The sequence below is a fragment of the Diospyros lotus genome, chromosome 10, assembly GCF_014633365.1.
Source record: "Diospyros lotus cultivar Yz01 chromosome 10, ASM1463336v1, whole genome shotgun sequence".
Taxonomy (NCBI): Eukaryota; Viridiplantae; Streptophyta; class Magnoliopsida; order Ericales; family Ebenaceae; genus Diospyros; species Diospyros lotus.
Genome location: NC_068347.1, coordinates 31,537,690 through 31,561,189, shown reverse-complemented (window position 1 = coordinate 31,561,189; position 23,500 = coordinate 31,537,690). Strand labels below are relative to the sequence as shown.

The 23,500-nt window shown below is 36.3% G+C and overlaps 1 protein-coding gene across 5 annotated transcripts in view; it reads right to left on the bottom strand.

Moving 5' to 3' along the window:
* LOC127811976 (cellulose synthase A catalytic subunit 7 [UDP-forming]-like) overlaps positions 1-19,616 on the bottom strand; it is a 29,047-nt gene extending 9,431 nt beyond the window's left edge. The window contains exons 1-8 of one of the 5 annotated variants that reach the window (XM_052352204.1): positions 9,056-9,701; positions 8,609-8,698; positions 7,634-7,762; positions 6,522-6,734; positions 6,288-6,384; positions 4,490-4,662; positions 4,061-4,411; positions 3,234-3,876 (exon numbers count right to left, since the gene is read on the bottom strand). In XM_052352204.1, the coding sequence (XP_052208164.1) occupies positions 3,325-3,876; positions 4,061-4,411; positions 4,490-4,662; positions 6,288-6,384; positions 6,522-6,734; positions 7,634-7,762; positions 8,609-8,698; positions 9,056-9,652 (2,202 nt within the window). In that variant the 5' untranslated portion in view covers positions 9,653-9,701 and the 3' untranslated portion in view covers positions 3,234-3,324. Of the gene's footprint in view, positions 1-1,153; positions 1,244-1,613; positions 2,453-3,233; positions 3,877-4,060; positions 4,412-4,489; positions 4,663-6,287; positions 6,385-6,521; positions 6,735-7,633; positions 7,763-8,608; positions 8,699-9,055; positions 9,702-13,531; positions 14,174-14,346; positions 14,695-14,769; positions 14,943-15,939; positions 16,037-16,174; positions 16,388-17,253; positions 17,383-18,289; positions 18,380-18,736 lie in introns of those variants that run through there. The other 4 variants (XM_052352207.1, XM_052352205.1, XM_052352206.1 and 1 more) reach the window with 4 other exon arrangements.
* Positions 19,617-23,500: the final 3,884 nt, after the last annotated feature.

Below are 23,500 nucleotides of genomic sequence, written 5' to 3'. Positions count from 1 at the left end.
CCATTCAAACTATTCCAGCAGGGAAGTAACGTTCTTCTCCACTGACTGAACCTCACTTCTCATAGCGTTCGATTCATTCTTCATTGCGTCCACACTCAGTTGTACGCTATCCAATCTCGTCTCTAAATCTCTAACTTGATCCGTTAAGTTCACCATTAGGATCGCAGTGCTCTGATACCAAATTGATGGAAACCCAAACAATCAATTCACTAAAACTGAATTATAATTCCCACTTCAATGCGATTACAAGAAAATCTGGGCATTCGAGAGGCCCTTATCTCTCCCTAAGACTCAATACTAGCATATCCCCTTCTCTCTACGCCCCCCCTCTACATATTCCCCCTCTACACCTTAACTGAATTCTGTTATGCAATAGCTGGGTTGTTACACCAGCGATTCCCTGTTCTACCCCTTACGCACATGGCTGGCTGTTATGCCGGCCAGCTCATTTACACCTCTGCCCCTAGTCGCTGCCCCTTGGACCTTCTTTGATAGGTCAAGTGAACCGGGGGCCTAACAGTTGCCCCTTCAAAGGGACTGGAATAAAGCTGGTTACACATGAGAAAGGTGCATATAATCCATCCAAACAGTGAATTGCTTTTTTGAACCTACTGAAATTAAGGAAAATGGAACAGTTCAATGAACAACTTTGGTTCTGATACAACAAAAATGTGCAATTTTAATTAGAAAAATAGCTAATAATTAATTACACAAATAGGTACTAGAACATAATGCATTGTCATTAACAATTCAGCACGACAAAGAAAGCGTGAGTCAAGGACAATATCTTCCATTTTGGTACCTGCTGGTGCAAGAAAAAAAATAGAGTATTGTTTATGATCAATGTGTAATTGCAAGCTGGAACCAATTGGCATAATAAAATTGCTTTTTCCTAATGTTTTATAATGTTAAATCACAAATTTTCTTGTTCAAAGAACAGAGACATGTAATCAAAGCACCATATCTTGCTGGCATCTCCAACAGGTAAGACAATGAGCCCAAAAACTAAGGATGAAACAGGATGACTGCATTGGAGCAGAGTGGACTAGGATGTCAGAAGAGAAGACAAGCAAAACAGAACGCCAGAAGGTGGTGACAGGCCTTAAATAAACTTGGAAGATTGCATATTATCCTCAGTTAATTCAGAACTCACCTCAACAATAGGAGGGTGATCTCGATTGATCATCAGCCTTGTGTTTTCTCTGATTCTTGTCAACCGCTCCTTGAAGTTATCATATTTTTCCTGAGTCATAAGCAACCCCAATTTTGTAGCACTTCCTCAAGTTATAAGCCAAATGTTATGCAAGCATTGATGGTGAAAATAATATCCACGAGGCTTATGAAATGGTGAAATCACAATAGCTAACACATGATATTAAGGTGGAAATGTTGCACACAACTGCATTTCTTGCTGCATTTTCTCTCTTAGAAACAAGCAAGTGGGTCTTACATGAATCCAATAATACTTGCACCACCTTTTGCGAGAAAGGTCAGTGAGAAACAGGATAAAATAATAAACATAAGACATTACACATGTTAATGTCCTAATAATTGTTATGCGTAAAGGAAGACATGCATGCCTATAGCAAGGGAGGAAATTTGTAGGTGCCAACCTTAACTTTCTCCTCCTCGGCCAGAAAATCATTGTGAGAATTCTCTTGCTTTTCCTCTACTTCCGAAAAATAAGCCTCTGGGCATAACGTTTTGATTCCATGTCTCCTACAAAAGGGTAACCACCACTTTGCAAATCTCCAAGCTTCCTGCATAGCACGCAAAGTCATAGAAGAACCACCATCGTTTGAAAGATACACATAAAGCTTATCTGGGGGGTAGTCCAGTGCCATGGCGGATATAACAGTGTTCATCACATCCACAGTAGGTTCTTTATTTGGATCCGCAGTGCATATGAACACGTCAATTGCTGGAAGTTCTTTACCTTTCGGTAGCTTATCAGGAAATACAGATCGTGAAACTGGGCGCCATAGAAAAGCTTGGGAAAGGAACCAAATACAAGACAGCATCAGTTCGGCAGCAAAGACCAAAAGCCATGGCGTAAAGGGTGTCTGACCAGTTTTGGTGTGTTGTAAGAAAAATGAAGATCTATAATAAAACAAGGTCATCAAAGCTAACGAATGGAGGAGCATATGTGATCTGTTGATGAGAGATGATTTCTGGACACGACAGAGATGTAGAGGAGAAGTGTTTTCCATTGCAAAGGGAACCCTAGGGCTCCACGCTTCCTTCTTCTCTCTGCAACTGCAAGCGGCCGCCTGAAACTTACCTTCGAAGGAGCACGTTTCCCTTCTCATCCTCCATTGACGAGCAAGACATTGCGTCAATCATGCGACCTTCCCTCCATGGCGGAAACGACGCCCCTTGGCGGCCAAACTTCCAAACCCTAAAATTAATTTAGCTTGGTTGGAGGATGCAAGCCTAATCCAACCCATGGACAGGCGGCACCTGATTTCTTCAGTTATTTCAGATTTAATTAATGCTCAAATTGATAAAAAAAAAATAATAATAATAATTGGGATAGTCAACTCTATTGGTTATCTAATCCCTAATTTAATACATACTATTGAGATTAACTTATGATATCCTTGATTATCTAATTCTCGATTTATTTGAATTAACTCTCTGGTTTAATTCCTTCTCAAGTAAATGTATTTTATCCGTTAACTAAATCTAATGGTTATCCAATTCATATTTTAAATTGAAAGATAAATCAAATCCAATTTAGATTTCTTCTTAAGTAAATATATTTTATCCGTTAACCAAATTTAATGGTTATCCAATTCATATTTTAAATTGAAAGATAAATCAAATCCAATTTAGATCAAGTCCAATTAATTGGATCCAATTTTATTTTCAAAAAATATAAATTTAATTAATAAATCTTAATCCTCATATTACATTAAAAGCTGATATCTTTCCTTAAAAAATTCAACATTAGAATTACACTCACCTCATTTCGTTTTTTTACGCCCATTCCATATCTAATTGGTTAGTAAGTTAAGATAGACATTTTAAACAGTTAAAAATATTTTAAATCTCGTAATTTTTTATTATTTAATTTTTATATTTTTTAATAATTTTATTAAGTAATTTTATGACCACGTTTAGAATTCTGATTAAATTTATGAACATACACCCTGTGTCAAACCGGACTGAATTAATGAAAACTTCAAAACTTCCACGATCAAAGAAGAAAAATAAAGTTGAGACACAGTCCATTTTCTTAATTAGGTTAGGCCCCTTTTTATTTGGCAAATGCCATTCACCATAAACCAACTCCTTCAAAACAATGAACAATACATCATCATCTCACAAATACATGAAAAAGAAAGATCCCAGAGACAAGAAAACCATGAAAATCAGAGCTGCCAAGATAGTGATAGAAAAGGGAATGCGACCTTTGTCCTTCCTCAGTATCATCCCTTCAACAACCGGGTAGTTCATGACCACAATAAAAAATGACAATACAATCTGTACGAACATTTCACTAAAATTTCCGGCCACAACCGCCCTAGTGAGGCCTCCAACGAAGGATGCTAGGTTTAAAAGGACTAAGCTAACCATAGGAGCAAGGAATACGATTGAAGTTTGGAAATCAATTTTACCCATTCGGTATAGCTTAAGTTGCTCCTCATCAACCACTTTATTCGTGGGTGGAAAACTGGCTTCCTTGAAACCGATTTTCTTCATGATGGCGTCAAAGCTTCCATATGTATGACATGTAACATTTTTTATCATCCACATCATCTGTTCATTTCTCCATGCCCAAATTGGATCTCCAGTTGATAGGACCTCCTGTATGTGCTTTAAGTGTGAGGAGACAAAGATGAAAGAAAACACACAGAAAAACCAATCTGAAACCTGCAAAACAAGATGGAATACTATTTGGTAAGTATTTTGTTTTTGTACAATACGACACGACTAATAGTGGAAAACCGAAGCTAACCATCAAGCACAAGCAAGATAATGGCTTAAGCTTCTAATGCAAACAAAGGAAAAGGAAAAGCAAGCAAAGGAAAAGGAAATGCATGTATTTTATCGCTACCTCTGGATACAAACGAATGCCATTAAGTAGACACAGCTGGGGGATGGTCGCTAAGCACCACATTGGCAAGAAAAACAAAGGGTGAATTGCATGCTCTGCGTAGCACATTGTCTCGAGAGCAGATATTTTCTCTGGGGTATAGAAAAGAGGACAGAACCTTGAGATTACAACTTCAACCAAACTAGAACTCCATCTTGCATTTTGAACCAACACATCATTTAGATTTGTAGTGGCAGAACCTAAAAAGGAAGGCCTTACGGGATCACAGTAAACAGATTTCCAACCATTTCCGTGTAAGTTGACAAACCCTGTAAAATAGTCTTCTGCTATTGTAAAATACAAGAAACCAACCTGCATTCAGAGCAAACTTTAGTTTCTCGACAACATGAAAATTGAGAAGTTAAAAGTTTCTTTTTTAGATGCACTTGCCTCTCTTCCCCATTTCGTTTCATTTTCATAGGCACAAGATGCTAAAAATTGGATTTCCTCAAGCATTATTGCACTCACAACCTCCCCCAGATTGGGCTTGTAATATCGGCCTAAGGATTTGGTAAATTCATTGGATGGCCCAAAAGAATGTTTAAGTTCCATGATGTCAACATCTAGATATTAACAAGAAAGTAGTTAGTGAGAAAAGAACTATAGGGCTTAACGTGGAAATATTGAATAATAATTCACAAATATTTTTCCACATTGTGCAACTTACGTTCAACCTCTCCGTGACAATCATAAACATCTACATGGCAAAGAGAGAAGCATACATTTATTTCAGGAGTTGAATGAGAAAATCTTGTCATATAATGGGTGTCGGCAACATCACCTAATAGCTTAAGCTTTTTGGATTTGATGGCAAGTCAGCAACCACCCAATGCTTAACAAAATATTATCAGAGTGGCTCATTTCTTGATCTAAGTTCATGCCAAGAGCTACAAAGGCGATTATACCAGATAGTTTGACTGGGTCAAAAGCAGAGCAAATTCTGTGGTGTGTGCCACGAATCTTATGTTGAATATGAAATGAGAGGGTGCTAGGCAGTACCACCTAACAGCATAAATTTCTAGGTTGGATGGCAAGTGCCTGTCCAGTGACGGTATCTGTGAAAGAAATCCTTTTTAAAGAAGCCCTGACCCTAAAATGGCCAAAAATATCTAATTTTCTTTATATTCCAGTGTTTTTTGGCATTATTTCCTGCTCTTCATTTCACTAGATTTTGAGAATTCAAATATTATAAATGAACCATACATGATATTTATCCGAAATGATGTGGTTACTGTGTGTTGAAATTAAGAGCTCTTTTCATCAGTGTTTAAAAATAAAGTGAAAGCACTACTCAGTCACCACCCAAGGTAGCAGCTCTTTAGGAGTCGGTTCTTATAATGAGTCTCGAGGTCTCAAGTTCAAGTACTGTCCCCCTCGTTTACTTGGGTGCTCGCCTGTCGTACAATCCGCAGGGGTGAGGATGGAGGAGCATGTAACACTGCCGCAAATGGCTCTTAGCATGGATTTCTCTGTCTCTTATAGATAACCAATGTGTTGACCCCAGCCAGACTAAAGGGCAGCATGTTGTCCCTAGTTACCCAGATTTCCATCCCCACTCAGCCCCCCCCCCCCCCCCCCAAAAAAAAAAAGTCCCAACTTACTAGTCACATTATTCTGTATTGAATTCGGTAGATACAAGTGTGTGTAGAACTATGCTAGTATTAGTTTTAGGCATCTAGTAATACAATACAACGAATCGTTTAGAGAGATCCAAGAGAAATGGTTTATTTAGTACTTTCTATTCATCTCAGAACTTTTAAGGATGATAAGTATTACTTGGTTATATTTCAAGATAGTTAAATTCTTTCTTCTCAGTATCTCCCCACCGCGCCCCCCCCCCCCCCCCCCCCCCTCCAATTTTCTCCCCTCTTTATACTATCTGTTTCTCTTCCTACCATTCCTCTTTCTCCTTTCTGTGGTCTAAATTTCACACACCTCCTCCTCTTCCCTTCTATCCCTGTTTACCTTTTCTTCATTCTTTCTATCCCCTCTTCTTCCATGTAGTTTCTCAGCTTCTTTTTCATATCTATTTGTTTTCAATCCAAAATGTCCAATATTGAATCTCAAAATTCCATGTGTACCACTGGCAAATCATTCCAGAAAAAAATAACATAAAAAAATACTTATTTGTGTGTCATTTTCTAATTCCCAACCTTCTGTTATGAAATCTCTTAAATATGAGCATTACCCTCTTTCTTGGGATTCAACAGTGCCTCTCTCTTTATGTAAAATCCTGTACCAGATAAAAAGGGTCCCTGAATCCCATCCATTCCTTGCCATTGTACCTGAAATAGTATTCAATTAGTAAAAAATTCCCCTTACCCCAAACAAAGAAAAATTAGTACCAACACAGAAACGTGTACATTACTCTTCCATAATTATAAAGGCCTCTTACATAAATTTGGCCGAAAACTTTGTGTACCTTGAAATACATTCTCAGTTGGCTGTCGTAGATATCATCCTTGCCAATGTTATGATATTTCTGTGGAAATTGAACAAAAGCTAGCGAAGGAGATATCTCAGGATCAAGGTGGAAACACATTGCTTGGCGGGCTGATGTTGGGTCATTGCAGTACATGTCGCAGTCCAACACTAGTATATAAGCAGAATTACTCATGATAGCAGAGACTCGAAGCTGCAATGTTGGGTCACTATGAGTTAATGAAAATTACATACCAAGTAACGGACATGGATCTTCAGGTACTACCCTTTAATAAGAGATAATAAATATTAAGAGTCCTAAATACTTGGATGTTTTTGTTTGGAAATGTAAAATCACAAATAGAAATTATTAGCACACTAGAAATTGTGGAGCTAACCCCACATAGGGGAGATTAAGGCTTAATATATTGTTGTTTCTGGAACATGCAAAATCCAAGAACGCAAAAATTGCATTTCAATAGAAACTGAGGCCAGTATAATCGTGCAATTCTGTATTGACAGCGAAACAATTCAATTTTTTTTTTTTTCTCTCAAAGATTAGGTGGACTATGAATCTTGAGGTCAGAAAGAGCTTTATGGTAGCCAATGACTAGTACAGTTAACTATGGGCTCCAACAAAATTTGCCAGATATTGATAGAAAAGATGAATAAGCCAAACTTGAACTCCCCCAACCACCCAACCACTTGGCTCAACAATCTCAAACTTGGTATGGTAAATTTATATGAATAAAACAAAAATATATACAAAAGCAAAATAAACCAAGTGATTCAACATCAAACTGTTATTGGTTCATGATAAAATATGGTAAAAGTAAAATAAAATGTGGTAATTAGAAACTGCTAAGGCTTTTACAACTCAATATAAGTCAAATGTAATAGGGGCAATACTGGTATTAGTGATGTGCAGTAACAATTTCATAATTAATTCATTATAGTGCATATCAGTCAGCCCGGATCATGTTTGCATGGAGGAAGTTAGTATTTTATTTTCCATGAAAACAAAAAAAAAAAAAAAAAAAAGCAATCTAAGCATACATGCATACATATATTTATATATGGATTGAGAGAGACAGAGAGAGGGTAGGGAGATACGAGGGCATTAAGAGCTCCAGCCTTGAAATTATGTGGATGTGAAGGCCTTTTCTCACGGGAGACATAAACAAGGAGAGGCATTGCAGCCCTTTCTGCAACTTCTTCGTTAATGGATGTTTCATTTATCACCTGTCATAAAAAGCATAGGATGTTTGATTCATCAGGTTTTGTGAGGAAAAGAATCTGCTCCAAATTGCATAAAATACATAACCTACAGACCGAAGATATTGTAGAAACATAAGCTACTTTTGGTCCGACTATGCGACTATGAGATCACAAACTTTCAGTACAATCCTTGCAGATGCAACTGCTGTTGTGAGTGTTTTTCTGATGTTGCCCCTTCAAAGGGACAGGAATAAAACTGGTTACACATGAGAAAGGTTCATATAATCCATCCAAACAGTGAATTGCCTTTTTGAACCTACTGAAATTAAGGAAAATGGAACAGTTCAATGAAAAAGTTTGCTTCTGATACACCAAAAATGTGCAATTTTAATTAGAAAAATAGCTAATAATTAATTACACAAATAGGTACCAGAGCATAATGCATTGTCATTAACAATTCAACACGACAAAGAAAACGTGAGTCAAGGACAATATCTTCCATTTTGGTACCTGCTGGTGCAAGAAAAAAAAAATTAGAGTATTGTTTATGATCAATGTGTAATTGCAAGTTGGAACCAATTGGTATAATAAATTTCTTTTTCCTAATGTTTTGTAATGTTAAACCACATATTTTCTTGTTCAAAGAACAGAGACATGTAATCAAAGCACCATATCTTGCTGGCGTCTCCAACAGGTAAGCCAATGAGCCCAAAAACTAAGGATGAAACAGGATGACTGCATTGGAGCAGAGTGGACTAGGATGTCGGAAGAGAAGACAAGCAAAACAGAAAACCAGAAGGTGGCGACAGGCCTTAAATCTTAAATAAACTTGGAAGATTGAATATCATCCTCGGTTAATTCAGAACTCACCTCAACAATAGGAGGGTGATCTCGATTGATCGTCAGCCTTGTGTTTTCTCTGATCCTTGTCAACCGCTCCTTGAAGTTCTTATATTTGTCCTGAGTCATAAGCAACCCCAATTTTATAGCATTTCCTCATATTATAAGCCAAATGTTATGCAAGCATTGATGGTGAAGATAATATCCACGAGGCTTATGAAATGGTGAAATCACAATAGCTAACACATGATATTAAGGTGGAAATGTTGCGCACAACTCCATTTCTTGCTGCATTTTCTCTCTTGGAAACAAGTACGTGGGTCTTACATGAATCTAACAATTTTGCGAGAAAAGTCAGTGAGAAACAGGATAAAATAATAAACTTATGAGAGTACGCATGTTAAGGTCCTAATAATTGTTATGTGTAAAGGAAGACATGCATGTCTATATCAAGGGAGGAAATTTGTATGTGCCAACCTTAACTTTCTCCTCCTCGGCCAGGAAATCATTGTGAGAATTCTCTTGCTTTTCCCCTACTTCGAAAAAATAAGCCTCTGGGCATAACGTTTTGATTCCATGTCTCCTACAAAAGGGTAACCACCACTTTGCAAATCTCCAAGCTTCCTGCATAGCACGCAAAGTCATAGAAGAACCACCATCGTCTGAAAGATACACATAAAGCTTATCTGGGGGGTAGTCCAGTGCCATGGCGGATATAACAGTGTTCATCACATCTACAGTGGGTTCTTTATTTGGATCTGCAGTGCATATGAACACATCAATTGCTGGAAGTTCTTTATCTTTCGGTAGCTTATCAGGAAATACAGATCGTGAAAATGGGCGCCATAGAAAAGCTTGGGAAAGGAACCAAAAACAAGACAGCATCAGTTCAGCAGCAAAGACCAAAAGCCATGGCGTAAAGGGTGTCTGACCAGATTCGGTGTGTTGGAAGAAAAACGAAGATCTATAATAAATCAAGCTCATCAGCGCTAAGGAATGGAGGAGCATATGTGATCTGTTGATGAGAGATGATTTCTGGACACGACAGAGATGTAGAGGAGAAGTGTTTTCCATTGCTTCTCTCCGTTTCCAGAGACGTGGAGGAGCATATGGCAATTTATCTCCTCTCGTTGATTCTATATCTCCATTATAATTATAATGCTCTTTCGTTCTTCCTAAATTACCCTTTAATATTTTTAAATTTGTAGATTGATATTGACTCTAACGATAAAGATCATAGTAGGCAATTTTAATTGCATAGACCCTAGACATGCTTCGTCCATTGCAAGTTTACCACATTTTGGGATATTTATGTATGAAAAGTTGATAATTCTTTTTGTTTATTTTAGTAACTTCAAATAATGTAATTAGATGATAGAATTTGGCTTGATGGCCACTTAAATTTCAAAATAAAAGTTATAGTGATTTTGGTAGTGAATTTGAGATGTTTAAATAATAAATGATAAAATGATATAAAATAGGATTTAGTATTCTCCATTAAAATTTGTTATTTATTAAGGGGTAGTGCCGGCCTCCAAAAATAGAACGTGACAATAAAATTCTATTATTTTTTAGCAGATTCTCCTTTTCCTATTCCTTTTCCTTATAAAGAACAGAGCAAATTGTATCATTTGAATGTGTAAACATTTGTATATGGAAGAAGTTGACAAATTTAACATCCGGGCAAATATTTTATCTAGCCAGCAGCAGTGCAAGACAAAAGCCATCGGCATTGCAAGCCAAATATTTTTTTTATATAGTGCACTACAGCTCATACAATTGGAGCATCTCGAGGGCAATCATGTTCCACGTACAGAAAAACAATTCATTTGGACTATTTTGATCAACTAAATAGCATTTTAATTTGTTCTTAATTGGATAGTTTTTCGATAATTTTCTATTCTGGTTCTTCTTTATTCACTAATGTTGCAAGGAGGATACCAATATATATATATATATATAATGAATATTACAAGATATATATTATAAGAAAGGCAGCTTAATTTTATTTTTGGATAAATCATAAATCTAAACATTACTCAAGAATTCAATATCGAATAAGAAAAAATAACACAAACTCATAAACTTGAATCATGGGTTAACTATATCCGTCAATAAGATACAAAACTCCCGGAACTCTAGAGTTTGGAGGTTTGTTTTCTCCCAAACTCTAGAATTAAGGATGCATTGAATTTTTCGATTTCTATAGTGCAAGAAAATAGGGTAATATAAGGTGATTGCATATTTAAAAGGGTAAAAATGAGTTTTTCTTTTTAAGTTATTTTTGTGATATTTAATTTTAGTTAAAAATTGAGTGTGGAGAGCAAAACACACTTGCTACAAATAGAATTTTCTTAACCTTTATCACATGAAATGTCTAAAATACCCTTGCATCCATTTTAGACATTTTTATGGACTAGACTGCACTGAAGTCTTTATCAACATGCGTTGCTATTTAATCCTATGAATATAGATAATTAAAAGTCTAAGATTCATGTATGCAAGCGGTAAAATTAAATTTTGTCTAAAATTCATGCAACTAACCAACCCCTAACATTAAAATTTTGTGATTGTCCATTACAAATCTCTCTACCCCTCAGACTGTGTTTGAGAGAGATTTAGTAACAAAATGAAATGTAATAAATTATAAATGGATATAAAAAGGATTTTGGCAGCTTTATTACTTTGGAGTTGTGTGTATGTTATTCTTTTATATTGTTGTGTTCAATTCAATGAATATACTTGTGAAAAACAATATAAACTAGAGAAAAATAAAAATAAAAATCTAACATTGGATAATATACCTAATTCGATCATAATATGTGATTTATTGTATAAAAAAAAAGAAATTAATTTCATTTTAAAAAATTAAAACGATATAATCGTTCATATTCTTAAGTCTAGAAATTCTTAATACAGTAAATTAGCCATTCTCTATCAAAGAAATTGCTATCTAAGGCTTCCCACGGCTCCCTAGAAAAAATTCAATTTAAATTTTCTTTTAAATTATTCAAGTCGGATTAAATTCCTCAAACCTGAAATAAGCGAAACATATTTCAACATATATACTCAAATATGAAAGGCTAATTAACTGTAAAGTTAAAGAATATTTTTTATTTTATTGGGGATGGGGAAGAAATAAATTGTTTCAAGTGGGTGTTTTTCAGAAATGTGTATAAATATATGAGGAACATTGGTATATACTAATCCAAATGGGATTTTGATAATCTTGACTTTTGTAGGATTTAAGTTGGTGCTGAGGTTTTGATTCAATTGGGGCTGAAAAAAAGACTCATAATTAACCAAAAACGGATTGAGACTCAACCCATTGAATCCATTGAATGCTATGTTAAAAAGACTTTAGCGTCAGTGCTACTAATTTCATTGTTCATGTTCTCAGTTTCTGCTGCGGATCTGATAATGGGTTCCCTGGTTTTGGAGTGTTAGAACCATTACGCATTGTCAGAAAGCTAGTGATTTCGTGATTGCAGTGGCCTATTTCTCCATCCCAATTGAGCTTCTTTACATACTTAGTTGCCACTCAAATGGGTGCTGCTCTTTTAAATCTATTGCCTTCATTTCTCTTTATGGGATGACTCATTTGGATGCCTAATGAGGATGAAACAGAGATGATCCTGACCCATGAGCTGGAGAGGCTCGGATATGTATAATGCCTTTATCCCGATTGGTAATCCGGATGTTCGGGAGATCGAGGGTAGTGAAGAAGTGAAGATACTTGGACCTGTCTCTGCGCTTGCAGCTTTAAGTGCCGGGGGGTGGTGCGCGGAGTTTGGACCCATGGCAGCTATTAGGATGCCAATGCTTAGAGTTGCTGACATCAAAGGTGATGGGATAACTCAAATGATTCAAGCTTGCTATGCTGTACTGGTTTTGGTTCTTCCTAGTGAGCAAGATAAATATAGTCATGGAGCAATCAGGAACTCGAGATTGTAAAGGACGTTGTGGCTGATCAAGTTGCTGTGGCTATCTCCCATGCCGCAGTGCTCGAGGAGTCCCAACTCATGAGGGAGCATCTGGTTCACAGGGTGTTTTGGTTTACTAGTTTGATAGCTTATAAGTTATTTATTTAACTTAAGCTGTCAAGTTTATTTTTTTTAAGTATTTGGCATGTTTTAAGAGCTTAAAAGGTATTAAGCTTAAAAGCTCTCATACTATCTCCTCTAGATTTGCGCTTCTTTGCATTCGACCGATTAAATAACTATTTTACCCTCATACATTTCACATATTTATACTCTAATCCCTTCTTCTCTTTTTGTCTTCTCTTTCTCCAAACCCATCCCAACTTCTCTGTTGTCGTCAGTGCCACCATCTCTTTCATAGCAACAGTCGCCTGTAATCTCTAGCCACATTCCCATCTCCATCGTCTCTCACCTCATTCTCTATCATCGTCTCCCTCAACTCATTTATTATCATTGCCATTGCGGCCTCCACCTCCTCAATGGCGGCAGCTATCGTCTCCATCATCCTTCATCGTCGTCCATTGCCTGTCGTCTCTTCCTCTATCGGTCGATGTCCACGTCGCCTCTATCTACATATATATATATATTGTATTAATATATTTTTTAATAATTATATATAATTTATCAACTTATAATAATAAAATTTTATATATTAATTTATAATTTATTTTTATTAAAAATTAACATTTTTATAAATTTTATTTCAATCATTCAACATGTTTATTTTCATCTTTTTATCAAATTCTGATAGTTTAAAAATATATTTATTCAAATACATTATCAATTTAAACGATACTCAACTTTTAAATTTTATATAACTTAAAAAGCTACCCAAAAAAAAGGTAAGCCAAACCACCCCTAAATATAGACTTGTGTCTCATTGGACTAAATTAATGAAAACTTCTATGATCAAAGAAGAAAAGCAAGGTTGAGATGCGATTTTCTTAATTAGGTTAAGCCCCTTGCTCCCAAATTATAAACACAAAATAAGACCCTTTTTATTTGGTGAATGCCCTTCACCATAAATCAATTCCTTCAAAGCAATGAACAATACATCATCATCTCACATATACATGAAAAAAAAAGATCCCAAAGATATAAAAACTATGGAAATCAGAGCTGACAAGATAGTGACAGAAGAGGGAATGCGACCTTTGTCCTTCCTCAGTATCATCCCTTCAACAACCGAGTAGTTCATGACCACAATAAAAAATGACAACACAATCTGTACGAACATTTCACTGAAATTTCCGGCCACAACCGCCCTAGTGAGGCCTCCAACGAAGGATGCTAGGTTTAAAAGGACTAAGCTAACCATAGGAGCAAGGAATACGATTGAAGTTTGGAAATCAATTTTACCCATTTGGTATAGCTTAAGTTGCTCCTCATCAACCACTTTATTCGTGGGTGGAAAATTGGCCTCCCTGAAACCAATTTTCTTCATAATGGCGTCAAAGCTTCCATATGTATGACATGTAACATTTTTTATCATCCACATCATCTGTTCATTTCTCCATGTCCAAATTGGATCTCCAGTTGATAGGACCTCTTGTATGTGCTTCAATTGTGAGGAGAGAAAGATGAAAGAAAACACACAGAAAAACCAATCTGAAACCTGCAAAACAAGATGGAATACCAATTGATAGGTATTTTGTTTTTATAGAATACGACATAAGTAATAGTGGAAAACCGAAGCTAACCATCAAGCACAGGCAAGATAATGGCTTAAGCTTGTAATGCAATTAAAAGCAAGCAAAGGAAAATGAAATGCATATATTTTATCGCTACCTCTGGATACAAACGAATGCCATTAAGTAGACACAGCTGAGGGATGGTCGCTAAGCACCACATTGGCAAGAAACACAAAGGGTAAATTATTACTGCGTAGCACACTCTCTGAAGAGCAGATATTTTCTCTGGGGTATAGAAAAGAGGACAGAACCTTGAGATTACAACTTCAACCAAACTAGAACTCCATTTTGCATTTTGAACCAAGACATCATTTAGATTTGTAGTGGCAGAACCTAAAAAGGAAGGCCTTGCGGGATCACAGTAAACAGATTTCCAACCATTGCCGTGTAAGTTGACAAACCCTGTAAAATAGTCTTCTGCTATTGTAAAATACAAGAAACCAACCTGCATTCAGAGCAAAGCTAAGTTTCACGACAACATGAAAATTGAAAAGTTAAGGTTTATTTTAGATGCACTTGCCTCTCTGCCCCATTTCGTTTCATTTTCATAGGCACAAGATGCTAAAAATTGGATTTCCTCGAGCATTATTGCACTCACAACCTCCCCCTGATGGGGCTTGTAATGCCGGCCTAAGGATTTGGTAAATTCATTGGATAGCCCGAAAGAATGTTTAAGTTCCATGACGTCGACATCTAGATATTAACAAGAAAGTAGTTAGTGAGCAAAGAGCTATAGGGCTTAATGTCGAAATATTGAATAATAATTCACAAATATTTTTCCCCATTATGTTCAACCGCTCCATGACAATCATACACATCTACATGGCAAAGAAAGAAGCATACATTTATTTCAGGAGTTGAATGACAAAATTTTATGTCATATAATGGGTGTCGGCAACATCACCTACTAGATTATGCCTTTTGGGTTTGATGGCAAGTTAGCAACCACCCAATGCTTAACAAAATAGTATCAAACTGGCTCAATTCTTGATCTAAGTTCATGCCAAGAGCTCCAAAGGTGATTATACCAGATGGTTTGACCTGGTCTAAAGGCAGAGCAAATTCTGTGCAGTGTGTGCCACGAATCTTATGTTGAATATGAAATGAGAGGGTACTAGGTAGTACCACCTAACAGCATAAATTTCTGGGTTGGATGGAAAGTGTCTGTCCAGTGACGGTATCTAGGAAAGAAATCCTTTTTAAAGACTCCCGACCCTAAAATGGCCAAAAATAGCTAATTTTCTATACAGTTCATTGTTCTTTGGCGTTATTTCCAGGTCTTCATTTTACTAGATTGTGAGAATTCAAATATTACAAATGAAACATGCATGATATTCATCCAAAATGATGTATTTACTGTGTGTTGAAATTAAGAGCTCTTTTCATCACACCACCTCCTCTTGCCCTCCATCCCTGTTTACCTTTTCTTCATTCTTTCTATCCCCCTGTAGTTTCTCAGCTTCTTTTTCAAATCTATTTGTTTTACATATCAATACTAATAGAACAGGGCAGCCTTTCATTCCAATCCAAAATGTCCAATATTGAATCTCAGAATCCCATGTGTACCACTGGCAAAATCATTCCAGCAAAAATAATATAAAAAGACTTATTTGTGTGTCATTTTCTAATTCCCAAGCTTCTCGTAATCTTTTCTGATCCTGTTATGAAATATCTTAAATATGAGCATTACCCTCTTTCTTGGGATTCAACAGTGCCTCTCTCTTTATGTAAAAGCCTGTACCAGATAAAACGGGTCCTTGAATCCCATCCACACCTTGATATTGTACCTGAAATAGTATTCAATTAGTAAACAATTCCCCTTACCCCAAAGAAAGAAAAATTAGTACCAACACAGAAACGCGTACATTACTCTTCCATAATTATAAAGGCCTCTTTACATGAATTTGGCCGAAAACTTTGTGTACCTTGAAATACATTCTCAGTTGGCTATCGTAGATATCATCCTTGCCAATGTTATGATATTTCTGTGGAAATTGAACAAAAGCTAGCGAAGGAGATATCTCAGGATCAAGGTGGAAACACATTGCCTGGCGGGCTGATGTTGGGTCGTTGCAGTACATGTCGCAGTCCAACGCTAGTATATAAGGAGAATTACTCATGATAGCAGAGACTCGAAGCTGCAATGTTGGGTTACTATGAGTTACTAAAATTACATACCAAGTAATGGACATGAATCTTCAGTTATTACCCTTTAATAAGAGATAATAAATATTAGGAGTCCTAAATACTTGGATTTTTTTTTTTTTGGAAATGTAAAATCAAAAACATAAATTATTAGCAACTAGAATTTGTGTAGCTAACCCCACATAGGGGAGATTAAGGCTTAATATAATGTTGTTTCTGGAACATGCAAATTCACAAAACGCTAAAATCATATTTTACTAGTATAATAGTGTGATTGTGTATTGACGAAACAGTTCAAAAAAAAAAAAATTCTCTCTCAAAGATTAGGTGGACTATGAATCTTGAGGTAAGAAGTGGCTTTATGGTAGCCAATGACTTGTACAGTTAACTATGGTCTCCAACAAAATTTGCCAGATATTAATAGAAAAGATAATAAGCCAAACTTGAACTCCACCAACCACTTGGCTCAACAATCTCAAACTTGGTATGGTAAATTTATATGAAAAAACAAAAATATATACAAAAGCAAAATAAATCAAGTGATTCAACATCAGACTGCTATTGGTACATGATAAAAATATGCTAAAAATTAAATAAAATGTGCTAATTAGAAACTGCTAGGCTTTTACAACTCAATATAAGCAGAATGTAATGGGGGAAATACTGGTATTAGTGATGTGCAGTAACAATTTCATAATCAATTCTTTATAGTGCATATCAGTCGGCCCGGATCATGTTTGCATGCGGGACGTTAGTAATTGATTTTCCATGAGAACAAAACAAAAAAGCAATCTAAGCATACATGCATACATATATGTATATATGGATTGAGAGAGACAGAGAGTGGGAAGGGAGATACAAGAGCATTAAGAGATCCAGCCTTGAAATTATGTGGATGTGAAGGCCTTTTCTCACGGGAGACATAAACAAGGAGAGGCATCCCAGCCCTTTCTGCACCTTCTTCGTTGATGGATGTTTCATTTATCACCTGTCAGAAAAGGCATTGGATGTTTGACTCATCAGGTTTTGTGAGGAAAATAATCTGCTCCCAATTGCATCAAATCCATAATCATTTGATTTTGGGTAGTAAAGATCATGTAATCAATGTGAAGAAACCAAAATTAGTGCATGCTACAGACAGAAGATATTGTAGAAACATAAGCAACTTTTGGTCCGACTATGCGACTATGAGATCACAAACTTTCAGTACAATCCTTGCAGATGCAACTGCTGTTGTGAGTGTTTTTCTGATGTTGCCCCTTCAAAGGGAAAGCTGGTTACACGTGAGAAAGGTGCATATAATCCATCCAAACAGTGAATTGCTTTTTTGAACCTACTGAAATTAAGGAATATGGAACAGTTCAATGAACAACTTTGGTTCTGATGCACCAAAAATGTGCAATTTTAATTAGAAAAATAGCTAATAATTAATTACACAAATAGGTACCAGAGCATAATGCATTGTCATTAACAATTCAGCACGACAAAGAAAGCGTGAGTCAAGGACAATATCTTCCATTTTGGTACCTGCTGGTGCAAGAAAAAAAAAATTAAAGTATTGTTTATGATCAATGTGTAATTGCAAGTTGGAAGCAATTGGTACTATAAAATTGCTTTTTCCTAATGTTTTGTAATATTAAATCGCATATTTTCTTGTTCAAAGAACAGAGCATGTAATCGATGCACCATATGTCCATATCTTGCTGGCATCTCCAAAAGGGAAGCCAATGAGCCCAAAAACTAAGGATGAAACAGGATGACTGCATTGGCGCAAAGTGGACTATGATGTCCGAAGAGAAGACAAGCAAAACAGAAAACCAGAAGGTGGTGACAGGCCTTAAATCTTAAATAAACTTGGAAGATTGCATATCATCCTCAGTTAATTCAGAACTCACCTCAACAATAGGAGGGTGATCTCGATTGATCGTCAGCCATGTGTTTTCTCTGATCCTTGTCAACCGCTCCTTGAAGTTCTCATATTTTTCCTGAGTCATAAGCAACCCCAATTTTGTAGCACTTCCTCATGTTATAAGCCAAATGTTATGCAAGCATTGATGGTGAAAATAATATCCACAAGGCTTATGAAATGGTGAAATCACAATAGCTAACACATGATATTAAGGTGGAAATGTTGCACACAACTCCATTTCTTGCTGCATTTTCTCTCTTAGAAACAAGTACGTGGGTCTTACATGAATCTAATAATTTTGCGAGAAAAGTCAGTGAGAAACAGGATAAAATAATAAACTTATGAAAGTACACATGTTAAGGTCCTAATAATTGTTATGCGTAAAGGAAGACATGCATGTCTATAGCAAGGGAGGAAATTTGTATGTGCCAACCTTAACTTTCTCCTCCTCGGCCAGGAAATCATTGTGAGAATTCTCTTGCTTTTCCTCTACTTCGGAAAAATAAGCCTCTGGGCATAACGTTTTGATTCCATGTCTCCTACAAAAGGGTAACCACCACTTTGCAAATCTCCAAGCTTCCTGCATAGCACGCAAAGTCATAGAAGAACCACCATCGTCTGAAAGATAAACATAAAGCTTATCTGGGGGGTAGTCCAGTGCCATGGCGGATATAACAGTGTTCATCACATCCACAGTGGGTTCTTTATTTGGATCTGCAGTGCATATGAACACATCAATTGCAGGAAGTTCTTTGTCTTTCGGTAGCTTATCAGGAAATACAGATCGTGAAACTGGGCGCCATAGAAAAGCTTGGGAAACGATCCAAAAACAAGACAGCATCAGTTCAGCAGCAAAGACCAAAAGCCATGGCGTAAGGGGCGTCTGACCAGTTTTGGTTTGTTGGAAGAAAAATGAAGATCTATAATAAATCAAGCTCATCAAAGCTAAGGAATGGAGGAGCATATGTGATCTGTTGATGAGAAATGATTTCTGGACACGACAGAGATGTAGAGGAGAAGTGTTTTCCATTGCTTCTCTCCGTTTCAGACAGAGATTGGAAGAACAAAGAGAACGCTTATTGACCAGCAATGGTTACAGTATTTTCATAGTGAGGAAAACTCTATGATGGACCCGGTGCACAGGTCCCACACTTGGACCGGGCCAGTAGGGCGCGCCACCTGTCCTGTGGCGGGAGCGCCCCTTCTCTTCCTTCCCCTCCTCCAATTTTTCTCATATGGCCAATAGAAGAGCGCCACGTGTTCTGTGGCAGGCGCGCCACTTCTCTTCCCCTGCTCACTGCTTTAACCTCTTCCTCTGCTTCTCTCTCTGCTTTATTTTTTTAATCTATATTTTAATTAATAAACATTAAAAAAATTGATTTGAAAAAACAGTGCAAGACAAATACTTTATATAGTGCACTACAGCTCATGGATGGGCGCAAAATTTGTGGGCCAAATTGTTGCACAAGCTCATATAATTGGAACACCAAGGGTAAACACATCATCAAATATTACTAAATTTTAGTGTATTTTTAATTTTAATTATTAAATTTTAATTCTTTTTTAATATGATCATATATAAAAAAAATTTATTAATATAATAAATAATAAAAATTATTATATAATATAATAATCAAACAAAACGTGTCACGTGTTAATATATATAATAATATTATATTAAAATATTATTACATAATATTTTTATTATTTATCGCATCAATATCACGTCACCCACTCTGATTATAAAATGACTAAAAAATTTTATATGTGATCATATTATAAAATTTTTTAAATTTTTATAATTGTATTAAAAAAATTAAAATTTAATAATTAAAATAAAAAACATACTAAAATTTAATATTCTTTGATGTGAATTACCTGAACATCTAGAGTGCAATCGTGCAGGGTGACTGTGACTGGTTCCACGTACAGAAAAACAATTAATTCGGACTGTTTTAATCAACTAAATAGCATTGTAATTTGTTCTTAATTAGATAATTTTTATAAGAATAATGCTGCGTTACGTAAGCCCCAGGGCCGGCCCTGGGTATAGGCAGCCGCCTAGGGCCCTCATTTTAAATCCAACGCCCAGGGCCCGTTTAGGAGGTGAGGGTCCCTTTTAAATCTAATGGCTATAAAAGATTCAATTAATAAAAAAAGTCAAAATCAGGTTGATTCCTTCGCGGGAGAATGGCAATTAATGGAAAGGGTAGTGGACTGGCGCTGCGCATAGGGCAGTGAAATGCAGGTGCGCATATTTTGAAATAAAATAAAAATTATCTCAAAATAAAAATAAAAATATTTTGAAGAAGAAATATATTAAAATAAAAATATTTTGAAAGCAGGAAGCAATATCTTAAACTATTCTCTTGTACAGTAAAAAGCAAGCAGCAAGCAATAATAAAAGTAAAAAAGCAGGCAGCAAGTCCAAGGGCATAGGTGAGTGATAAAGAAAGGGATTATAAAATCATGTTAAAGATGGTCAATGTGGGATAATTTTTGAGAAAAATAAAAAATTATATTTTTTTTAAGAATGATTCTTGTAATTGTCAGTGAACACAGCTTAAAAAATAAAATTCTGATCACTAAGCATCTCTGATTTACTTCTCTTGTCATGATCTTGAGTAATAGTACGTAATCTAAAAAAAAAAGAAAAACAAACAGTAAGCCAACAAGCAAAATATAATAATATTTTAAAAGGAAGCTCACTGTTCTTGTCTTCTCTTGTCTTCTTTGACAGAAGCACGAGTAATAGTACGTAATCTAAAAAAAAAGAAAAAACAAGCAGTAAGCCAACAAGCAAAATATAATAATATTTTGAAAGGAAGCTCAGTGTTCTTGTCTTCTTCTCGTAGTTGTTATTCGTCTCTATAGCTGTTCATCTCATCTTCTTCTTGTTCTGTCTATTTGGTGTCTGCATATGTCTCTCTCGGCTCTCTTCTTCTTCTTATTCTTATTCTTATTCTTATTCTATCAGTCAGTAGCACACAGACAGCAAGCACCGGCGACTGATTTCTTTGCCGAAGAATGAGCAAAATAGAAAATGGCTCATATTCGTATTCATTACATCTAATTTTATTTTTAAATGTAAAGGGTCCCATATATAAAGTTAGGCTTAGGCGCTTAAAATCTTAGGGCCGACATTACGTGTTCACCACCTCCACCGTCAGCTCTTTCTTGGGATCGGTTGTGCAGACGAACACGTCAACCCCCGGGAGCTCAGCTTCGCCGGTTTTTTCCCGGCGGTTTTAAAAACCGCCGGCAAAGTTTTAAATATTTGCTGGCGGGCAAAAGTATTGAAATTTTATCAATCACCAATTTAACTCCATCCCTCTCGAAGATCCTATATGTATTGAAGAAATAATTAACATTTTTAATTTAAGAAAGTTGTATGGAATTTATCCCCAAAAAAATACATTTTTAATTTAAGAAAGTTGTATGGAATTTATCCAAAAGTGAATGCAAGGACCTAGAACACCTATAAATAATGTTGAATCTTACTGATGAATTGTCATCATTTAGTGACTGCATCAACTGTCTCTTGAATGTCTCCAACTGTCAAAACAGCAAGAAGGGAAAATGAGCAGTAGGAAAAAGAAGTAAACAAGAAAATGACAAGGACTTACAAGCACAAGGTAAGACTAGACTATGAGATCGCAGAGGATGAAAACAATGTTGAAGGTGCTAACTTTATGGATTTCCATTTTCCTTCTATTTAGTGTGGATTGGATATGCATATAGATGATATTGAAATAGATTTTTAACAAATAAAGACATAAATCAAAAATACCGCAGGGTTTTCACTTGGGAGATACTAAATATTGTTGTGTGCCAAAGCATACATCATTCAGGTTAAGGGATCAACCAGGCTGTAGGTCAGGTCATTATGCCCAAGCATCACAGAGTTACCAAAAGGCACTAGTACTCCAACAATCAACTTCTGGTAACTTTACATGCCAAAAAATGGTAATTTATACAGATTTTTTAGACATGCACCTCACATCCAAAAGGCTTGCCCCTTTGCCGTGGGCCTTGCACCTAGGCACACACCAGCAAATGAGCTTTTTTATATAAGTTTTACAACCCCATGCCCACCCCCAAAAAAAAAGACAAGTAAAAGATGTCACTGAATGAAGAACTAAGGGCACATTACTCATATACAGGGGAAGAACAAGGCACAAAAGAAGTCATTGTATGATACTACCAAAAACCAACAATAACAACATGACAAAGCCGTAATCCCACTAGGTAGCACATCTATAAGCCATGAAGGAAGCATAACCAAAAGAGCAAGCTTCAAAATGGATATCAGGGGAATCAACTTCATCTTAGGATCTCCTATTCTGCCCTTCGCAAAAGGCATCACAACAAGCAAAATAGGAACTAAATTTGCATCTTCCTAGCCCAAACTTTCACCAGGCCTACCTGGAGATGTTAAATCCTTAACTTGGCAGCATTACCAACAGATCCAAAACCTAGCAAAAATTACCCACAATAACCACATTCTAAACACCTTACTAAACCAAGAGTGAAAGAGGATATAGAGGAATTGGCTCTATTATAGGACCTGCTGTTCAATTTTCACCACAAGCATCACAAGAAGCAAAATAGGAACAGCATCCACACATTTTCAGCACAACAATTAGCCAAGCCCACCTCCAGGAAAAGTCAAACCCTCAACTAAACAGAATTATCCATAGAATAAAAAACCTAGTAAATTACCCACAAGAAGGCCCCTTCTGAGCAGCTAACTAGACTAGGATTCAAAGAGGATATAAGGAAATCAACTCCATTATAGGATCTTCTGTTCACCACAAGAATCACGGGCAAATGGGAACAATATTCACACCTTTCTAGGACAACCCTCGGCCAAGCCCATCTCCAGGAAATGTCAAATCCTTGACTAAAGAGTGCCCATGTATTGAAAAACCTAGTAAATTACCCACATTGACCAGTTTCTAAACACCTAGCCAAACCAAAATTCACTGTCCTTGCTTGGACGTGACTGTCTTGGAATCATGGTAAACATCTCAGCATATTCCAAACTGCCACCCCTGAAAATCTTCCCAAACTAAGGCAAGCTCCTTCTATTGAATAGAGTAGCAGGATGCAACAATTACTTCTAGACAAATTGCAAGGCTAGACAGCATAGAATTCCTCTTGAAATTCTATGTTGTCTAGCCTTAATACTCTTGAA